At 37.4% G+C, this 20,123-nt stretch overlaps 1 protein-coding gene and 1 long non-coding RNA gene across 3 annotated transcripts in view; one reads left to right on the top strand and one right to left on the bottom strand.

The window, feature by feature from the left end:
* stil (STIL centriolar assembly protein) overlaps window positions 1-20,123 on the top strand; it is a 67,383-nt gene that overhangs the window by 22,116 nt on the left and 25,144 nt on the right. The window contains exons 2-10 of one of the 2 annotated variants that reach the window (XM_073063048.1): window positions 661-746; window positions 846-953; window positions 1,717-1,832; window positions 4,427-4,614; window positions 5,710-5,957; window positions 9,074-9,157; window positions 9,543-9,629; window positions 11,135-11,282; window positions 13,801-13,910. In XM_073063048.1, the coding sequence (XP_072919149.1) occupies window positions 706-746; window positions 846-953; window positions 1,717-1,832; window positions 4,427-4,614; window positions 5,710-5,957; window positions 9,074-9,157; window positions 9,543-9,629; window positions 11,135-11,282; window positions 13,801-13,910 (1,130 nt within the window). In that variant the 5' untranslated portion in view covers window positions 661-705. Of the gene's footprint in view, window positions 1-564; window positions 747-845; window positions 954-1,716; window positions 1,833-4,426; window positions 4,615-5,709; window positions 5,958-9,073; window positions 9,158-9,542; window positions 9,630-11,134; window positions 11,283-13,800; window positions 13,911-20,123 lie in introns of those variants that run through there. The other variant, XM_073063049.1, reaches the window with a different exon arrangement.
* The window catches only part of LOC140736986 (uncharacterized), a 143,611-nt gene continuing 140,710 nt past the window's right edge, over window positions 17,223-20,123 (bottom strand). The window contains exon 4 of the long non-coding RNA XR_012101042.1: window positions 17,223-19,584. This is a non-coding gene — a long non-coding RNA (uncharacterized lncRNA). The remainder of the gene's footprint in view (window positions 19,585-20,123) is intronic.

Consider the following 20,123-nt stretch of genomic DNA (forward strand, 5'->3'; position numbering starts at 1 on the left):
TCAAGCACAAGGTAGCCATCACAAATGGTTCTGGCACACAATAATCCAGAATGACACACAAGAAAACATAAAATAACATGAAATAATATGAAAAGCGACAAGCAGACGAGCTACTGCAACAAGCTGCCACTAACGCGGCACCATCTTGTATAAGGAGTAAAAATGTTAACTTGTTAATAACAAAGGGTATAGACTTTTATCAACTGACAAGGAATGAAACTAGTTTGTCCAGATATTTTTCATGCAGGTCAGCAGAAAACAATGTGAAAATCAGATGTGGATGTGGAAACACTCAGCAGGTAAGGTAGTATCTGTTGACTGCAGCATTTACTGGTTTTGGAACACGAGTACAGTTTAAAATCATGACTTTTTCTGAGTCACAAATATGTATATAATTTTCAACAATGTATAATTTTGAATGGATATGGAGAAGAGTAGATGGAGTGGACCTTTGCAAGTAGTGAAACCTTCATTAATGAAACCAGCCAATATGTAAAGAAAAATTACTATGATATTTTATGTATTCATCTTTCATCTGTTACCTTAGATGTTTCTTGGTTTTGCAAAGTTGGTTTCAGTAAAGATGTCACTTTATCAACTAATGAAAGCAAAAGTATTTGAGAGCATTTAGTAATTCTTGAAGTTGTTGCTTCATTTCAGAACAAAACATTGAAAATAAGTTTGACAAACTTCTCGTCTCATCTAATGGAATTTTCATATAAAGCTGAAAGCCAGCGGACCCAAAAGTAAGTAATACAGATTTTTATTGAGCCTCAACCGGTGTTCTGAAAATGTTTTCTTTTGTGATGTATATTTTCTTAAAGATACATTCACGTTCTTTGCAGGCCTTTGGAACATGGAATAATGCCTTTCACCTTTCCTAAGGCAAAGATAGCTTTGTGGGATCCAACACCTCTTGGTGATGCAGTTAGCCTTCAACTTGCATACTACAGGTAGGAATTACAGATTCTGTTTTCCCTGTATATGGCTTAATTTTCACAATTATTTTCTTACAAGTTGCAAGCTGATGTGTGGCATTGTACTGTTTGAATTAATATTTTCATTGGTTTCAGGGTAAGGTTTATTATCACGGATATATGATGTGAAATTTGTTTTGTGCCAGCAGTACAGTGCAAAGATAAATGTATACATTACAGAAATGGTGCAAACTAAAGAATAAAAAGGTAGTGGACAGGGAATGTTCAGAAATGATGGGGGGGGGGGGGGTGTGAAGAAGCTGTTCTTAAAATGTTGAGTCAGGCTGCTTTCCCTCTTCCCTGATGATAGTAATGAGAGGAATTATAGCTCGGATTTTAAGGTCCTTAATGATGGAAGTTGTCTTTTTGAGGCACTGTCTCGTAAAGATGTCTTCAGTGGTGGGGAGAGTTTTGCCTACAATGGAGCTGGCTGTCTATAACTTTTTTGATCCAAGGATTAAAGTAGTAAACTCTGAAAAATGCACATGCAATGCAGGAGGAATTCAGCAATTTAGGCAGCATCTATGGAGGGGAATAAGCAGTTGGTGTTGTGGCCTGAGACCCTTCATTGGCAAGTAAAGTAGTTTTAGTTTTTATAGTATTTTAAAGTCTGCAGTGGTTTACTTTAGAAAATTAGATACTGCTGCCATAATTTTTTTAAGAACTGATTTATTTGTGAAGAGGTTAGGAGTTTTTACCATCGTAATTCTATGTTTAGTAACTACATCCCATTCCACAGAAACCCGAAGCTGCGTGTGTTGGAGAAGACCTTGCGTCTGGTCCATCGCCATGCCAAACAGAGTGAAAGCAAAGTTTTCTTCTGTTTTCTGCTTGGCTCTCTAGTAGTCGATGATGGTAAGTTCATTAAAACCAATTTTTGAAAGGATAATTGTAGTTATTTTTATTGTAATTTTGGAGACTATCTACTTCTAGGCAACATGTATAGAAGTTTTATATTTTCTGTACCAGTTCCATAAATATTTAATTCCATTGATGGTCAGAAATATATTGATCAGACTGGAATATAAACAGCACTTGATGCTCGCAATGCAGTCTATCAAAATCCTGCAGTTCACCATAGTATTTTCAGTAAACTTAGCTATCCCATTTGTTCTAATTTTGTTTTGTAATCTCTTGTGTGTCACCTTATCAAAGATCTTCTGAAATTCCAAATATGTAAACTGCATCTGCAACCAATAGAATAATTTTCCCTTTACTATTCTATCGGTTACAACCTCAAAAACCAAGTTTCATTCATTTCTGAAACACTATTTTCCTTTTGTAAATCTCTGCTCTGCATCTAATCACATTAATGATTAAATATTCAAAATTTAAAATCTACCAATCATTTATCAGTACATAAGTTCCTATCTGTAAAATTTGTCACATTGTAGTTAGTCAAATAATGCTGTTGTCAGGAAGAAGCTATTCTAATGTGGTTTTTATCTGAGGAGTTTGAACAATATACTTTTCTTTTCAATGACACTACAATCAGTTTTTTTACAAAAAATTCTCGTGCTTCTAGACCTCCATTGTTTTGACACTTCCTTATTCAAAAAAAGTTGTTTAATGGAAAAGCAGCTAAAACTGAAAGCAAACCAATATTTTTAAGTAGATCCTAGTGAAATGTTTTGATTAATTTGAAATGACAATGACCCAACCTAAATTGCATTGGTGTGGATCTTGAATTTACAAGATGAAAGAATGTGGATTGCACTGCTCAGACTTCTTCTCTTCCTTGTGTGCTAGACTGTACCTCTGACACTCCAGCGACTGCTCCTTTCCATTTCTTCTACATCTCTCCCACAGTTATGTACTGATACATCCCAACAGTTATCATATTTTCCCATTTCAAGGTGGCATTGTTTCCATGTAATTTATCCCAGGATCACTCTGTGTGCCTGTGCCCAGTTGCCTTCTTCCTTGGGGAGCCCAGTTGATTTGTGTTGATCAATGAAGTTTGGAGCTCAACACCATACAATCTTATTCCTTAATGCTTCTGGAACCATCTCATATTGCTATAATAGTCCTTCATTTGCCTTCCCATTTCTTGGCATAATATTTATGGGTGCAACTTGCTAGGTAATAAGACAGTCCTCAGGTCAGCAAGAACTGTGTTTTCTCGTGCCATCAAGAAGGTAAATGGCATTATTCACAGAGAATGTTTCTGTGACACCAGAAACATGAGGCACCTGTGACAATGCATTCAAATAATAACAGACTACAAGTCCATGCTGCACATCAAAGACAGTGACAATTTGATTTTTTTTTCCTCCTGCTTCCCCAGAGCAGGCACTCTGTCTGGCCACAGCTGATCTGAAAAAGACCCTAGCCATAGTCACTTAAAGCTGTGGGGCCTGGTAACATACCTGATCTGATGCTGAGGCACCGTGCAGCCCTGTAAACGGTGTCTAACAGACATCTTCAGTATCTCTGGAATGATCCGCTGTCCCCTGAGGCTTCAAAGTGGCCCACCATACTGGTACCCAAGAGAGTGACAGTAACCTGCCTCAACCACCTCCAATTTTTACAAGAGCACCATCAAGGGTATCCTGACCAGCTGTATCACCATTTAGTATGGGAATTGCAAGGCATCTGACCACAAAACCCTGCAACATTTGGCGAGGACTGCTGGGAGGATCTTCAGGGATTCTCTCCGATAGAGATATTTATCAGGAGTTCTGTGTACGCAGTGCTTCTAGAATTATCAGTGATCCCTCCCATCCATCCAACAATCTCTTTGAACCTCTATCATCAGGCAGGAGCTAATGTATCATTAGGACTAGAACTGTTAGAATGGGAAACAGCTTCCTCCCCCAGGCTACTGAACCCCCTGATACCACGCAGGTTTAATCATGTATGAAACACCAGTAATGTGTTTACTTTTTCACTTGTATCATATATTCACCTTATTATTTGTTAATTTATTTTGGTATGTTACTTTGTGAGTTATATGTACTATTTTGTACACCTTGGTCTGGAAAAATGCAGTTTCATTTGGCGATATCAATGAGCACAGTCAAATGAAAATAAACTGAACTTATACTTGATCTCCATCTCTTTGTAGTTCTATTACTTTTTCCTCATGTTGCATTGTTGCAAGTGGATGTTCATCACAACAGCTCAGCTGGATGTAATTTTCATGCCATTGAATTGTTTTGCTTTGACATCTTATGCCTTTCAATGTCTTAAAATATCAGTCAAATTTGAATATCTTTTTGTTCAATGTTTCATTTCATTTGCATTCTATTTCTTGTGTATATGTTGTCACATTGTTGATCAGTAAAATTTAAGCCACCAGCAGTATCAACATCTAATTAATCAAAATTACTAAATTTCATTTGCAAAATGACATTTTCTGAACTAACCTTTTGTGAAACTTCTGTTTAAATAAGGCTTTGTGAAATTGTTTACTTGGTTAAATGAGTGTAATTTGTCTCGCAATGCAGATGAGGAAGGTGTTACAGTAACTATAGATCGCATTGATCCTGGACGAGAAGTTGCTGGACGTTCTGACAAGGTTCCCACAGCACTTCTTCCTGGTGATTTCCTAATTCCATGTACAGTTGATACTCAAGGACCTGTTTCTAGAGACATCAATGTCTATACGTCTGAGGATTTCCATGCTGCATTTAAGGTAATTACATATGAATGACAGAACAATGTTGAATTTTAAGAGTACTTATGTAGGCATTTTCTGAAGTGACTCAGAAGATTTTCTTTTTATAATATTCCTCTTTTTCTACTTTTGTTAATCTGGCATTGGCTGCAAACTTTGGTTTCCTATATGAGAAAACTGGGTTGTTCTGCTTTTTTTTTTTTGTTGAATCTACTGTGAATTTTCTCTGAGATGTAACCTGTCCTTTTATATCTTGTCTTTGATCTTTCAGCAAATCAAACACACTTTCCTGTGGAGCAGTGGTTCATTCATATGACTTTCAATTTTGTATATTACATTCAGTTTTTATGATGTGATCTCTTGTTTTCTATTTTCCTAGTTCTGATGAAAAGGAGTCAACCTGAAATGTTGACTCTTTCTCTCTCCCCAGTTGATGCTTAATTGCTGAGTACTTCCAGTTTAATATTCCCTGGAACAAGAAATGTTTTAGGAGGTTTATAACTCCTTGCTATTTTCATAATGATTAAGCTCCAGCCACCGGGCAACGGAGTCCGACTGTGATAGAAATCTGCAGACCATGGTGTTCTCCTGTCTTAGCTGGTAGATTTTTGGAACATTTGAGAGTATTTTTTCTTGATAATCTAATCAGTCTAGAAGAATTTGCTGCTACAGTAGACGCTGGAACATTGCACAAAATAACTAGGCGTTTGCTTTAATCTAGAATTATTTGATTTGTACCATGTTTATGCTTTTCATATTATGAAATATGTTACATGGCATTGCAGAAGTCAATCCATACTCTGAAAATTTGGAGGGAGCAAGTTTTCATATCGTGTATTGATGGAATTCAAATACAAAGCATTTCCAGGCTTTGATAATTATCTAAGAGTATATTAAATATTAATTACATCAAATAATTGATTTCTTTCTACACCCCTTTGCAAACTTATTTTTTATATTTTATAATGTACTACTGGAGTCAATGTAGCTTACTCTGAATGCATGGTGCTTTGACATCGTTTTGTGGGTTTGAACTCATCTTTTTTTTGTTTTAGAATGATAATGTTGAAATCTATATGGACAATAGTAATTGTGTCTATTCTAATTTACTAGGCGCTACACTACTACTGTAGTGGCAAGGAAACAATCGACTCTTCTAGACTTCTTACAATGAGAGGGCATATTACATGCATGGACCAGTTGGATAACCTAACCCTGGAACTTCGCTGGGCAGCTGTTACAATAGCAATAGTCTTTGAAGCTACTCCAATCAATAAAATTCCCATAATCCCTACAGCTTTGGCAAGAAATTTAACCAGCCCACTTAACATTGCTCAGATTCAAGGAACGTACAAATTTGGGTGAGTTGGGCATGAAAACATTGAAAATGCATGCAATTATGGGAAATTTTAAGATGTCATATTCAAATTTGTTGCATATTTGTTCACATATGATGATTCTGAAAGCCTGATTTTGTTTAAAGAAATTTGCTGCTGAAGGCATTATATGAATATAGGTAAGCATCTCGTGGTACTTTGCAATAGTATCATCAAGCCAATTTACAAGATATTAAATCTGGTTTTGAGGGAGAAACAGGTTTTGTGATATTAGGATGGAAATTGTTAAGGAAAAAAAGAGACTTCTGCTTTTTGTGGGGTCACATGTTTTACAGCTAACAATGTACTTTTAGAGATGTAATCTCAAATACAAAAAATGGTCATTATATTCACAGCAATATGGTAATTACCCACAGATCAGTTTTATAGTGTTAGGGAGAATGAGTCCTACGGCAGTTGAGAGAGAGTTTTTAGGACAGTGGGGAAAGAATTGTTGTATTGTAGGCAGGCATAAACTCCATGAAGAAGATTAGTCTCTTGTGCTGTAATAATTCAAAAATTCTTAAAATATGGGCATTAGTCTGCTGTTGTTTGTAGAGCAGTGTTGAAGTATTTTGTATCCACTCAATCAAGTAAACAATTTCACAAAGCGTTTGAGAAAGTCCAAAAGACACCATTCTATCAGCACTGGAACATAAACTTGTTTTTATGAGCTCCCATTACTGGAGTGCTAATTCAGTACCCTGCACTAAAATATTGGCAAGTCAGAAAAGTTTATGGAAACTACACATCTAAGGCATTAGTATCTGCAAGCAATGAAATATAACCAATGAAGAGTAAACAGAGAACATCAGTTATCAGTGGAGTTGGAAATGGTCTTTGCAACAATTGCTGCTAGAAAAAGCCCATCCAGACCAGAACTGAATGCATTAAAACCATTTTGCCAGGAATCAAGTTAATTAATTTAATGTAAAAAAAAAATTCCATTGCCTTATGTTTTGGAAAATAAACTTTCACTTCTATTAGTGAAGCAGTTAAATTTAGTATCTTTAGCTTTACAAGTGGAGTGGTGCTGCAGCAACAACCTGGCACTCAACGTCAGTAAGAAGAAAGAGCTGATCGTGGACTTTAGGAGGGGTAAGACGGAGGAACACATACCAATCCTCAGAGGGATCAGAAGTGGAGCGAGGGAGCAGTTTCAAGTTCCTGGGTGTCAAGGTCTCTGAGGATCTAACCTGGTCCCAACATATCGATGTAGTTATAAAGAAGGCAAGACAGTGGCTATACTTTATTAGGAGCTCGAAGAAATTTGGCATGTCAACAAGTAGACTCAAAAGCTTCTATAGTTGACAGGCTGTATCACTATCTGGTATGGAGGGGCTACTGCACAGGACCGAAAGAAGCTGCAGAGGGTTGTGAATCTAATCAGCTCCATCTTGGGTACTAACCTACAAAGTACCCAGGACATCTTCAGGGAGTGGTGTCTCAGAAAGGCAGCATCCATTATTAAGGACCTCCAGCACCCAGGGCATGCCCTTTTCTCACTGTTACCATCATGTAGGAGGTACAGAAGCCTGAAGGCACATACTCAGCAATTCAGGAACAGCTTCTTCCCCTCTGCCATCTGATTCCTAAATGGGCATTGAATCTTTCGACACTACCTCACTATTTTTAATATACAGTATTTGTTTTTAGCACCTTTTTAAAAATCTATTCAATATATGTATACTGTAATTGATTTGCTTGTTTATTTATTTAAATTTTATCTCTTCTATATTATCGATTGGATTGAACTGCTGCTGCTAAGTTAACAAATTTTACATCACATGCCAGTGATAATACACCTGATTCTGATATTCCCAGGATTGTTTTGTAATGTATATATACTTTACGCTTTTGGAGAATTTAATAACTTAATAAGCCTGCAGTATTTCAGTTTTCAATCTTGCCTCAGGCCATTTCATGTTAAGGAAACACAGAATCTATTTCAATGGGTGTTGTTAGTAAGCAACTGATGATTAGAATGAAAGCCTTGAATTTGAAACTATCAATTATGTGTTCTAACAGCTATTACCAGAGAATGATATTGTCATTATTTAGAGGAAAAGTATTATACTTGCTATCTCATCTACCTCTTTGATCTAACTTCAGAAATGCTTTGGAAGCTGACTCAAAATAAACAACCAGAAACTAGCAATGAGAACTGTTTTGAGGCAGATAATGATGTTGCTACATTTACATAAAAATGCCAACTTGCAAAGAATGCACATTGTAAATGAAAGTACTTGCCTGGAAAATCATCTCAGTAAACAAGGAATTTCCATTGGAGGCAATACTGTATTTTAGTACGTAATCTTTTTTCGCAGTTGTTGGGAATGATAGTCGTATTTTAAATTTTTTGGTGTTTTAAATTGTAAGTTAACTCAAGAATATTTTTTTTAAAAAATTGTGTTTTATAAATAGGCATTCAAAATGAAGGCCTGTCTAAAAAAGGTGATTGCTTTTGTTGTGGTTGTAGTGCAGGTATTATAATTTTGAATATGATGCAGCTAACCCCAATCATGGAAGTTATGGCTAGTACTTAAGCAAACTCTAATAAGTTGTTAAGTACAAATGCCATTGTTATGACATGTTTCTGTGGGGTTAATGACCTTTGATCACATCATTTTATCTTATTTTTTATAAAATACTTAATTTTGTTCACCCACAAAATAGGTTTAAAAACAAAATATAAATCCACAGTTCAGTCTTGTTATAAAGGGTTTAGACTTGTCCAATTTATTATAGGTGTTTGCTGCATTGCTCTAAAGCATTCAGATACTATTGGGATTTTGCTTTGATTCTAATTGTTCATTGTAACTTAACTGCTTTCAGAAGTAGTAAAGTAGGAGACTAGGAGTCACCTACTGACATTAATATACATCTTACAAATTTCACTTGATTATCAGCAAGCTTTCTCAATTTTTGTAATTTTCTCAGCTTTTTTGTAATTACTTTTATACATATTTGGATGAGTTACAACTCTTGTATTTTGTATCAGTTACAAGGTTTTGTATAATATCAAGAGTATTTAACTACAATGATTTAAGTTTTTATATTTTGTGCTAACAGCTGGTGAAAAGATGTTGTTTAAATTACAGATACCTTACAATGGATCAGACACGCAAGCTTCTAGTGATACTTGAATCTGATCCGAAAGTGCTCACTTTGCCTCTTGTAGGAATGTAAGTATAATATAGTAAGCCATGTTAAGGGATCTTTGAGTTAAGTTTAAAATTGGGATATGTTTCATTATCTGAATGACAAAATTCTGATGGGTGCTTTGTGATGGTATGGGAATGGTGAAACTCAAAACTTTACAATGGATATTCTGAGGTGTTTTTATACTTTGATACTAAGAATTTGCTTTCACTAATCTTCAGTCAAAATTATGAATTGGAATATTTTAAGTATGTTGGATTTTTTTCCCCATTGGTGCACTTTTAAAGATTTTTTTCATTTAATAACTTTGGATTTTGATTTGCTATTAGACTGTCAATAGTGCAATTTTATACATCTGAAGTGCTGATTTAATTCTTAATTTAATTCTTTGCACCTTTGGTATTCTAGCTGGTTGAGTGGTGCTACTCATGTACATAGTCCCCAAGTTTGGGCCTGCTGCTTGAGGTATCTTTTCAGTTCTTCTATTCAAAAGAGGTAAGGTTCAACAACTTAAATCAGTCTGTAATTGAAGTACAGTTTTACAACTTCTACTGTTTTAAAAAGTCCATAATGTTATCTGTTGAATTTAAGAACAAAACTAATATTTCTTACGGGGTCCTTCTCATGGAAACCTTTGCAGTGCTGTGCCTGTGTTATAAGACCACAAGATATAGGAGCAGAAGTAGGCCATTTGTCCCATCGAGTCTACTCTGTCATTCAGTCATGGGCTGATCCAATTCTTCCGGACATCCCCACTCTCCTGCCTTCTCCCCATACCCTTTGATGCCCTGGCTTTGGGGCTCCCCTGAGCCTTTTAATTTTCATCACCCTTCTCTGGCCTGCGATCTTTAACACTGAAAATTACAGAAACAGTCTAATAGACTAGATCTTGCCAGCTAATGCCGGCAATTCTATATGGAATACTAGCCTAGCTGATTAATTGTCAGTATGTCTTGGATTTCTGTGCCTGGGCTATCTAACACTAAAGTCCAAAATTTATAGACTTAGAAAGCCAGAGCTTGTTGAGATTTCATCATTTTTATACTGGGGATTCTCTTCTTGACATTGATAATAAATTTACTTCAAACTTATAAATTAAAATAATCTAAGTACAAATATGTCCCCATATACAACCCTGAGATTCATTTTCTTGTGGGCATACACAGTAAATACTAAGAAATTAACGGAATCAATGAAAGACTATATCCAACAGGATGGACAAACAACCAATGTGCAAACAGCAACAAACAGCAAATACAAAAGGAAAAAAGAATAGTTTTAAATAAATAAGCAATAAATATCAAGAACATGACATGAAGATTTCTTGAAAGTGTTTCTATAGATCGTGAGAATACTTCAGTGATGGGGGCGAGTGAAGTTATTGGTTCAAGCGCCTGATGGTTGAAGGCTAATGACTATTTCTGCACCTGTTGGTGTGGGTCATATGGGTCCTGAGGCTCCTGTACCACCTTCCTGAGGGTAACAGTGAAAAGAAAGCATGGCCTGGGTAGTGTGAGTCCTTGATGATGATTGCTGCTTTCCTGCAACAGCGCTCCATTTAGATGTGCTCAGTGGTGGGGAGGGCTTTACCTGTGGTGGTCTAGGTTGTATCTACTACTTTTTTGGAGGGTTTTCCATTCAAGGGCATTGGTGCTTCTATACTAGACCGTGATATAACCAGTCAGTATACTCTTCAATACACGTCTATAGACGTTTGTCAAAGTTTTAGATGTCATAATCATTTTGATTATTTGTATCTTTTATGTTCATTTAAAAGAAGTTATTCTGATACAGAACATGGCACCAGATCAGCAAGATCTCACCTACTTCAAGTTCCTTCCAATTTGCACACTACCCACACTTGGCAACAAACTATTATTTAACAAGCTATTGTGCAAAACTTAATATTGTGATTACATAGCCACATTTACTTTGAACTGTGTTAATGCACTGCATTCTTATGTAAATTTCTGTTTACAATAGCTTTATTTCTTTAATAGGATTTTTACAAATGAGAAGAGAAGTTTTCTTCTAGTTCTGTACTCAATTACGCACAAGCAGCCAGAATTCTATGAATGCTATCCTTGTGGTGAAGAAAAATTGGATTTCCAACTGCTTACCAGTACTGAAATATTAAATCTATGTACAGTAAGTATAATGGTTTGTTCATAAAAAGCATTCCACTTTTCAACACCTGGAATTTTTTAAAATATTAGAACCTAACATTAAGGTAATAGTTTTGTCTGCCTAGTGTAATTAGCTTAAACCAATTTAACTGTCCTTCAACTGGTGAGAAACTAACATAATTACACTGACATTTCAGTTGTTGACTCCACAGTCAGAGACAAATTGATCCTTGTTTGCCTTATTAATTATTTTTCTGTTATTTTTGATCTCCATCTTATGGTTTTCCTTCTCCTTCTCTGAAATTTAGTACTTCTCCCTGTTCACTGACATGAAATATAAACTCCTGTGCTTTTTCACTTTTCATGGCTCCTGCCTGACTTGGGGCATTTTTTGTTTTTATTTTGCTTTTCCAGAGTACGCAGTAGCTTTTGGTTTCATGATTATTGCTTTTGAAGCAGAGAGTTCTGGAACAGATGGAAAACTCCTTCTACAAAGGAGAAGGAAGTTTACTTTTTTAAAAAAATATATGTGTTTGATAAAGTCCAGCATTGATTATCCATCCTTAATTTCCCTTGAAAAAGTGGCATTAAACCTTATTGAAAACACTATAGTCCTCCTGGTAAAATTATTTCCCAATCACCTTGAGTAGAGTAAAACAACATATATTGCAATACTGGAGGATGCATGATGCCTGTGTTGTTACTTTACTAGTTATAGCTTGTTTAAAGACCAGCGGGATCAAAAGTGCAGGTTTGATACTGCTACAAGGATCCTGTCTTGTCATTAGCTCTTGCTGTAACATGCATGTAAATGCTCCTTCCTTGTCTTTTGGCACTGAAATACTGGCCATCACCTTTAAGGATGTTTTTGATGTTCTGCTCTTCCCAATAACCATTTAATGTCCATCACTGCTTAAGATTAAATGTAACAAGACTGCAGAAGTTTGATTTGATCTGTTGGTTGTGGATCTCTGTTGCTCGATATACTGTTTTTGCTACTTCATGTAATCCTATTGGTAGCTTTGTTTGGCTGGTATGCCATTTTGTACACCTATACTGCTCCCGGGTTATTCATCTGTACTCGAAGACCAAATTTTGAAGGTATTAGGAGACTAATTGCTGTTTAGGCAGGGCTCTCTGTTTGATTATAAGTGACTGGCAAACACCTAATATGCTTAATACATCATGTCCATCAAAATTTCTTTCAGTTCCTTACTCAAAAACTCACATTTAGAATTATTTTGCATGAATCATTCATTGCCCAGCCTGCTCCCAACTTCCATCTAACTTTCCTTTACATACAACTGTCTCGTGTGATTATCCACATACAAAGTTAACCATCTACAGTTGGCCCCCCTTATCCGCGAGGGATTGGTTCTGGGACCCCCGCGGATACCAGAAAACACGGATGCTTAAGTCGGTGGACTTTAAGACCTGGCAGAGTTCAAGACTCACTGCCCGTAGTGTTTCTGTTCTGGAAAACAATCACGATTGAAAATAAAGTGGAAATAATAAAGTGATCGGAAAGAGGTGAAATGCCGTCGGTCATTGGAAAAGCGATAGGCTACAGTCGGTCAATGATTGGAACAATTTTAAAGGATAAAGTGAGAATAATGGAGCATGTGAAGGTCCTGCCCCGATGAAAACTACAATTATAACTAACAATTATTAAAGTGGTTTAATTATTGAAATACATGCATTTCTTAAGTGTTTTATATGCATAGAAAGGTAAAATATAAACAAGACAAAAGTTTGACTAACTGACGCTAAATAATACCGGATGTACCTGTTCCGACTTAGAAAACTTCCGTTTTTTTCAATTCCTGATCCGCCGTAACCTATGCACATCCTCCTGTATACTTTAAATCATCTCCAGATTACTTATAATACCTAATACAATGTAAATGCTATGTAAATAGTTGTTATACTGTATTGTTTAGGGAATAATGACAAGAAAAAAAAGTCTGTACATGCTCAAACACCAAGTGCTGGAGAGAGAACCGATCCACGGTTGGTTGAATTCGCACTTGCGGTACCTGTGGATAAGGAGGGCCGACTGTATTGGGATGACATTTAGCTGCTGTGTTTATGTTCTCAACAATTGAGAGGACTGAATCAATCTCTTCCTTCTCACTCAGTCAGATGGTTCATATCTTCATGTCTTACCTTCTGCATTGAAAGAATAGCTAATTTTCGATTTGTTTCTTTACTGGTGTCTACTCACTCTGTAAAGTTGTCAGTATCACCTCCCTTCCCTCTTGACCCCACACCCCCTTTTTGAAAGACATTAGAAAATCCATCATATCATTGTGAAATTTTAACCACTTTTTCAAGCTGTGTTGACTTGTAATGAAAATGATTTGACATGTCTTTCCATTTTAAAGTTAACTATGAATGCAAGTAATTATGAATGATCAATTGTAGATTCTAACTGTGTAACAGCTCAGTAAATGTCGATTTGCTAGTAATACTAAATCTACCTGATCACTCTGCTCTTTCATAGAAAGTTTATTTGAGCAATTTAACAATTTTTTTTTCAGAGCTCTGAGTCTTCAGGAAAACGGCCAATTGAATTTGAGCTCAGTGATGGAAATAAAAGTCCAGAAAATGATTTCTTTAAGGAAGTGGTTAACAATGTCATGGGGACCTCGTAAGTTTTGATCAGCGTAATACAATGTACACTTACTAGTGGCCGTTTGGAGATTGGTTCCATTTAATGTGAAAATACTAATGAAAAGTGTTTCAGCTTGGAATCTCTCCTATTGATTATCTTCTTCTCACAGTCGCACTTTATCACTTGATTCTGTTTTACAGGAATTTTTAAAACATCTAAATGCTGATGAAGGTCAATTTTCCATTTTGTATCAACAATATATTTGTAGCTTTATACATGATTCAGGGGTATTAACCTTGCCATACTCACCTTACGGAGACAGAATCTTACAAATTTGGTAGTGGAATTGAAAACTCATTGTCAAAGTGCTCTGTGCCCTGATTTATAGAAAAATGAATCCGTCCAAAGATTGATTTAATTATCAGAAAGCTCACAATATTAAGTTTATGCAAAATGGCCTTTTTCTCACAAAATAGGGAAGATAATATATGAAGTATGATTGTTTACTGCGATCTAAATTTAGTTTACATACAGTAGAAATACAAAAATCAAAGTTCATCCTTGGGTTATGCAACCTTAAGCAAGGCTAACATTTATTGTCCATTCTTGATTTTACTTTTTGAAGCACCTGCAATCTGAATGAAGAAATGTTATGAAAAATTGATATGTTCTCAGGACAGAAGAGTTTGTGATATAGATATAATCATATTCTCAGTTATCTCTTGACCACTTCCTTCCAGAAAATGTAAAAACTGCATTGGCAGACTCTTAAGATGTATTCTAGAGGTGGCACTGCAGTGTGTAAATAGCACACTGGAGCCAGTGTGTTCCAAAGGCTGGTGGTGATAGTTAAGTTTGAAACCATTAAATGGTCTTTAAATTATGACAAGTGTTTTGTGTCAAATTGTGTTGAGCTTCTTGAATATTTGAAGTTGTGATCAATCTAGACAATAAAGTTTAATTTGTTCCTTGTAAACAGAGGAGAAGCTGGAAGTGAGACTGATGAAATGAGATGCATTGAAGGAATTTGCCCAAATGCTAGTGTTGTAGATACTTTGGAATAGTTTGATGTTTCAGATGTTGGGACTCAGTAAGTCTTCATGAGAAGTAGAAGAGATTCTGGATTTTGGATAAGCCTTTCATATCTTGATAATGGTAGATAACGTTTATAGGAAAGAAAGCTCTTAACATAATCTATCAGAAGGAAAAAATGCACTCTGTCAACTAATGTTGCTAAAGACCTCATAATCTGCATCTTGGGGCCCTTAAGAAAATGGCTGTATAGGTAGTTAGATGTAATATATAAAAATTTCTTTGTTCTTGGAGGGAGGGAGGATCCCAAATAATTAGAAAGCAGTAAACAATTGGGCAGTTAGCCTAAAATATTATTGTATGTCAGTTGCTAGGATGACTGAAGCCACGCTCTGAACATCTAATCAATGTCTTCCTACATCCTGGCTCAACTGATCCACATTCTTTGTGCTTTTGTCTCCCGTCTTCATAATTCCAATGTAAAAGTTTCTGACGAGTGGTGTTTCTTTGCCACTTTCTGCTATTCATTATTAAGGAGTTAAAAGCAAAATATTTGAAAATTCATAAGGGTCAAGCATTTTTGAAAGGGAATTGTTAAATGGGAACTCGATGAAGTAGTGCAACTTCATCGAATCCCCATTAAGAAGGCACTTACAGAATGCACTTAGTAAGGTGCCTGAAAAGTTTACCAAATAAGATGCAAGGGCACCAGGTTGGCATGGACTGGATGCTGTCTAACTAACATAAAATAGGGATAAAGTAATCATTTTTGGATTGTCAATCAATGCAATGCCACAGGGATGAGTGCTAGGACTTCAACTATTTGCCCTCTATATTAGTGGCCACCTTGTTATGCACCTTGTGAACATTTTGTTTTCAGAGATGCTCTTCTGTACACCTCTGTTATAATGTGATTATTGTTTGAGTTATTGTTGCCTTCTGTCAGCTTGAACCAGACTGGCCATTGTTCTCTGCCCTCATTAACAAGGTGTTTTCACCCACAGAACTGTTAAATCTCTGGTTGTTTTTTGTTTCTCACACCATTTTCTGTAAACCCCAGAAGATCATACAGTTTCTGAGATGCTCAATCCAGCCCGTCTGGCACAAGCAATCATACCATAGTCAAAGTCACTTGTATAACATTTCTTCCTCTACTCTGATGTTTGATCTGAGCAACAATTGAACGTCTTGACCATGTCTTCATGTTTTTATGCATTGAGTTGCTGCCACATGATTGGCTGATTAGATATTTGCATTAACGAGCAGGTGTACTGAATAAAGTAGCCACTGAGTTTAGCTTTTGAATGGGAGATTGCCCATTCAATATCGAGATAAAAGAATTTCTAATCTGATGGTCCTGAACCTTTTGGAATTCTGTATCCCAAAAGTAAAGTCATTAATTAATATATTAAAGACTGAGCATCTGAAACATCAATGATAAGACAGTTCTGAAGCATATGGGGCAAATGTGGGAAGGTGGTGTTGTTGAAGTTAAGAGTGGGTCAGGTACAAACTTTCTAAATGGTCAAGCACAACAGCTGATTGGCCTATTTGTGCTCCTGCACAATTCTCTGGCAAGAGTTAATCATGTTCAAGTGCATGGGTCTTCAATATTTAACTCCTATATTGTGGGTCCCCAAACCTCTGCTACATCCAGAATACCCAGTTGTAGTGTTATCAAACAGAATTAATCCTGTTGATTATCATAGATGCGTATGAGATCATGGGAACCTCAGAGGAGCGCTGAAGCATCATTAATTACATTTTCAGTAGCCATACATGGTGGACTGTTAGCAGCTTCAGACTCCTGGTGGAAATGGCTAAAGGTGCAAAGTTGTGCAAACCTTCAGCACTCCTGCAGGTGAAGCACAGCGATAATAAATTTGGACTGGGCTAGACTGGACAGCTCAGGATAGTCCCAAATAGACTTCCTCTTCATGTCGAGGGCAATCAGGCTCAGATTCACTGATGTTGCATCGGTGTTCTTCTATGATCACTGCCTCCTTCAGGTGTCCTGTCCTACAGTAGGACGAAAAGATAGATGAAGAAATGGAAGTAGACCATCAGGCTGCTGACGTCAAAGAGTATTAGGAAATCAAGTCAAGTCAAGCCAACTTTTATTGTCATTTCAACCATAACTGCTGGTAGATAGATAGATAGAGATAGATAGATAGATACTTTATTCATCCCCATGGGGAAATTCAACATTTTTTCCAATGTCCCATACACTTGTTGTAGCAAAAACTCATTACATACAATACTTAACTCAGTAATAATATGATATGCATCAGACAACGTTTTTCAGGACCATGGTGTTACATGACACAGTACAAAAAACTAGACTGAACTACGTAATAAAAAAAACAACACAGAGAAAGCTACACTAGACTACAGACCTACACTGGACCACATGAAGTGCACAAAAACAGTGCCAGCATTACAATAAGTAATAAACAGGACAGTAAGGCAAGGTGTCAGTCCAGGCTTCGGGTATTGGATCAGAGGGATTACACAGTTTGGAGGACTGTGAGGCCCCTCTTTGACTTTCTGATTCACCAGTGGGAAGAAGCCCAAGGAGAGCAGCAAGAGGTTCTTCGTCAACAAAGGCATTCAGAAAGCAGGACAGAAGAATTGTGCCAACTCCAGACAGACTTTCAACAAGTTCTCTTTCTGCTGTCAAGGAGGGTGGATCTGAGAGGGGAACTCCCAAGAGATGAAGAGCCAGCAAGCTGTGCTGTTTACAAAATCTTCCAAGATCATCTTCAGATCCAGAGCCTGCTTTGTGAAACAATAAGACATGCTTACACTGCCTCTTCCAAAAGATTCTCAGAGGAAGCTCTGTGACCTACACAGCAACATTCTCACAGACAGACATATTGAGGATCTGCATATCCTTCTATGGTGGTCTGTATGACAAAGATCACAGACAGCAGTGCCTCTCAGAACATCCTGTCCTTTATTTTGGCAGAGTTAAGCAATAGCAAGTAGGAGAGTCCTGATGAGCCATTGACCCTGGAAAAGCTGATTGGCTCTATCTATTACTTTGGCATAAATAGAACAACTGGAAGCAACAACATATGAGCAGGGTTGCACTTGGCTTTGAGGGTCTAGATGGGCCCTGACCTACTGCAAGTAGAATATGTTTAGCTTCATGTCAGACTCCATGGGGAAAGGTATCATTGCCCTCATCAGCAAGCAAGAGGAAGAGGACATCAGGGATTGGAGACCTATTTTATTTTGAATATGGACCATAAGGTCCTGTCCAAAGCCATTGCAAACCAGGTCAATTCTGTTCCCAGACCAAATGTGCGCTGTACCTGGCAGGAAAATCTTTAACAGTCTCTTGCTGCTGAGTATTCCATTGCTACGTGCATGTCAGAGGATGGCTGCCTTGTTAGTTTGGGCCAGGTAAAGTACTTTGGCAGGATATCACACATGCATATGATGGACATTCTTACCAAAACAGATTTTGGGGAGGAAATCAGAATTAGATCCAATTGTTCTACACAGATTTCTATAGTGCAATCCAAATTAATGGATGAGAGACAGATAGTTTACCCATCATCAAGTCCAGAGTTGGGCAGGATTGTCCATCCACCCCTTTTGTTTGTGTGCTGCATAGAGTCCTTTGAATCTATCAGGAAGAGCAAAAGTATGAGCAAAGTGATGATGCCAGGCAGTGGAGGTGCACAATTCAAAACCTCCCTGTATGTGAACAGTGTTGCTATCTTCTGCTCGGTCTGATGACCTGAAGTTGCCAAGGCATCTGGTTCAGAGCGGCTGAGGTATATTACAGGAATTTACTGGAGTGGATTGGGAAGATAAAACAAAAATTGGATCTGTAGAAATAACTGAGTAGAATTTGGTTATTAGGTATAACCTGCTGTTGAGACTGTTGTACTTGATACAGGTGTGGCCTGTTCCTAACCCCTCTGCCTTAATCGTCACCTGGGATGTCTTCCATTTTATCTGGGGTCTGGGATGGAGCAAGTCTCGGTCCCTGGAGAATGGGGTCAAAAGTGAATCCAATGTGCCCTTATAATCACTTTAATGTGTGGATGTGTCAGGCAATATGTCACTATGTGCTAAGGTTCTACACGACCCTGATGTTGCAGAAGATTGGTCTGAACCCATTATCATGCAATTCCCCAGTATACTGGAATTGCTGTACATGTATATGTGACAGATAAAGCTAATCTAATCACTACCTGTCCATTGTGGGAGAGTACTTACAAGTAAACACCTTTGATCACATCCATCAGGCAGTAATCAGTGTGGAACGTCTTGCAGTTACTGTAGGACAAGGACACTATGAATACGGTGGGTGGTTCCGGAGCAAACTGTACCAACCATCTTGCAGAATGCCTCATCACCAGGACTCGCCAACCAGCACTGAGACCTTGCTTACCCAAAGGTGAAGCACTCAGGACAGCTGCAGTAGAGAAGAGTTGGTAACCCACCTCTGTAGACTGGATTTGCTAAGAGAATTTGGAGACAGGGTCCATGTCTTCATCCTCAGCAGCCGCAAAACAGAGGACTCTGCTGTTCCCAGGGTCACACATAGGGACTGATATCGAGTGCTGCTGGAGGTCATCATCTTGGTGAAAGATGCCCTTTGGTCTTCCAGCATAGCCTTCTCATCGGGGGCATGAGTGCTGTGGTGCTCTGATTATTTTTTCTTTTTAAAAAAAACAAAACAACTTGCATTAATGGTAAATTGATTTATTGCCATTGATACTGAGGTACAGTACAGTGAAAATATCTTGAATGCAATTTATATAGATTTATTTATTAAAACCTGCATTGCAGTAGTACAAGGCAAAAACAGTAACAGTGCAGAATAGTATTACAGTTATAAAGTGTGTGTCATAGCTGGGTAGATTGTGAAGTCAAGAGTACATCGCATTGCACTAAGGAACTGCATTATAACAGTGGAAAAGAAACTATCCTCTATTCTGATGCTATGTACTGTTAGGTTTTTATATCCTCTGCCTGCTGGGAGGAGGGAGAAGAGAGAATGTCCAGGGTGGGGGGGGGGGGGTATCTGTGCTTACACTGCTGCTTTACCAAAGGCAGCGAGAAGCATAGAGAGTCCATGGAGGGGAGGCTAGTTTCTGGGATGTGCTGATCTCTGCAGTTTCTTGTAGTCATGGGCAGAGCAGTTGCCATTCCAAGCCTTAATGCATCTGGATAGAATGCTTCCAATAGTGCATTGAT

Source organism: Hemitrygon akajei, chromosome 12 (assembly GCF_048418815.1).
Source record: "Hemitrygon akajei chromosome 12, sHemAka1.3, whole genome shotgun sequence".
Classification (NCBI taxonomy): Eukaryota; Metazoa; Chordata; class Chondrichthyes; order Myliobatiformes; family Dasyatidae; genus Hemitrygon; species Hemitrygon akajei.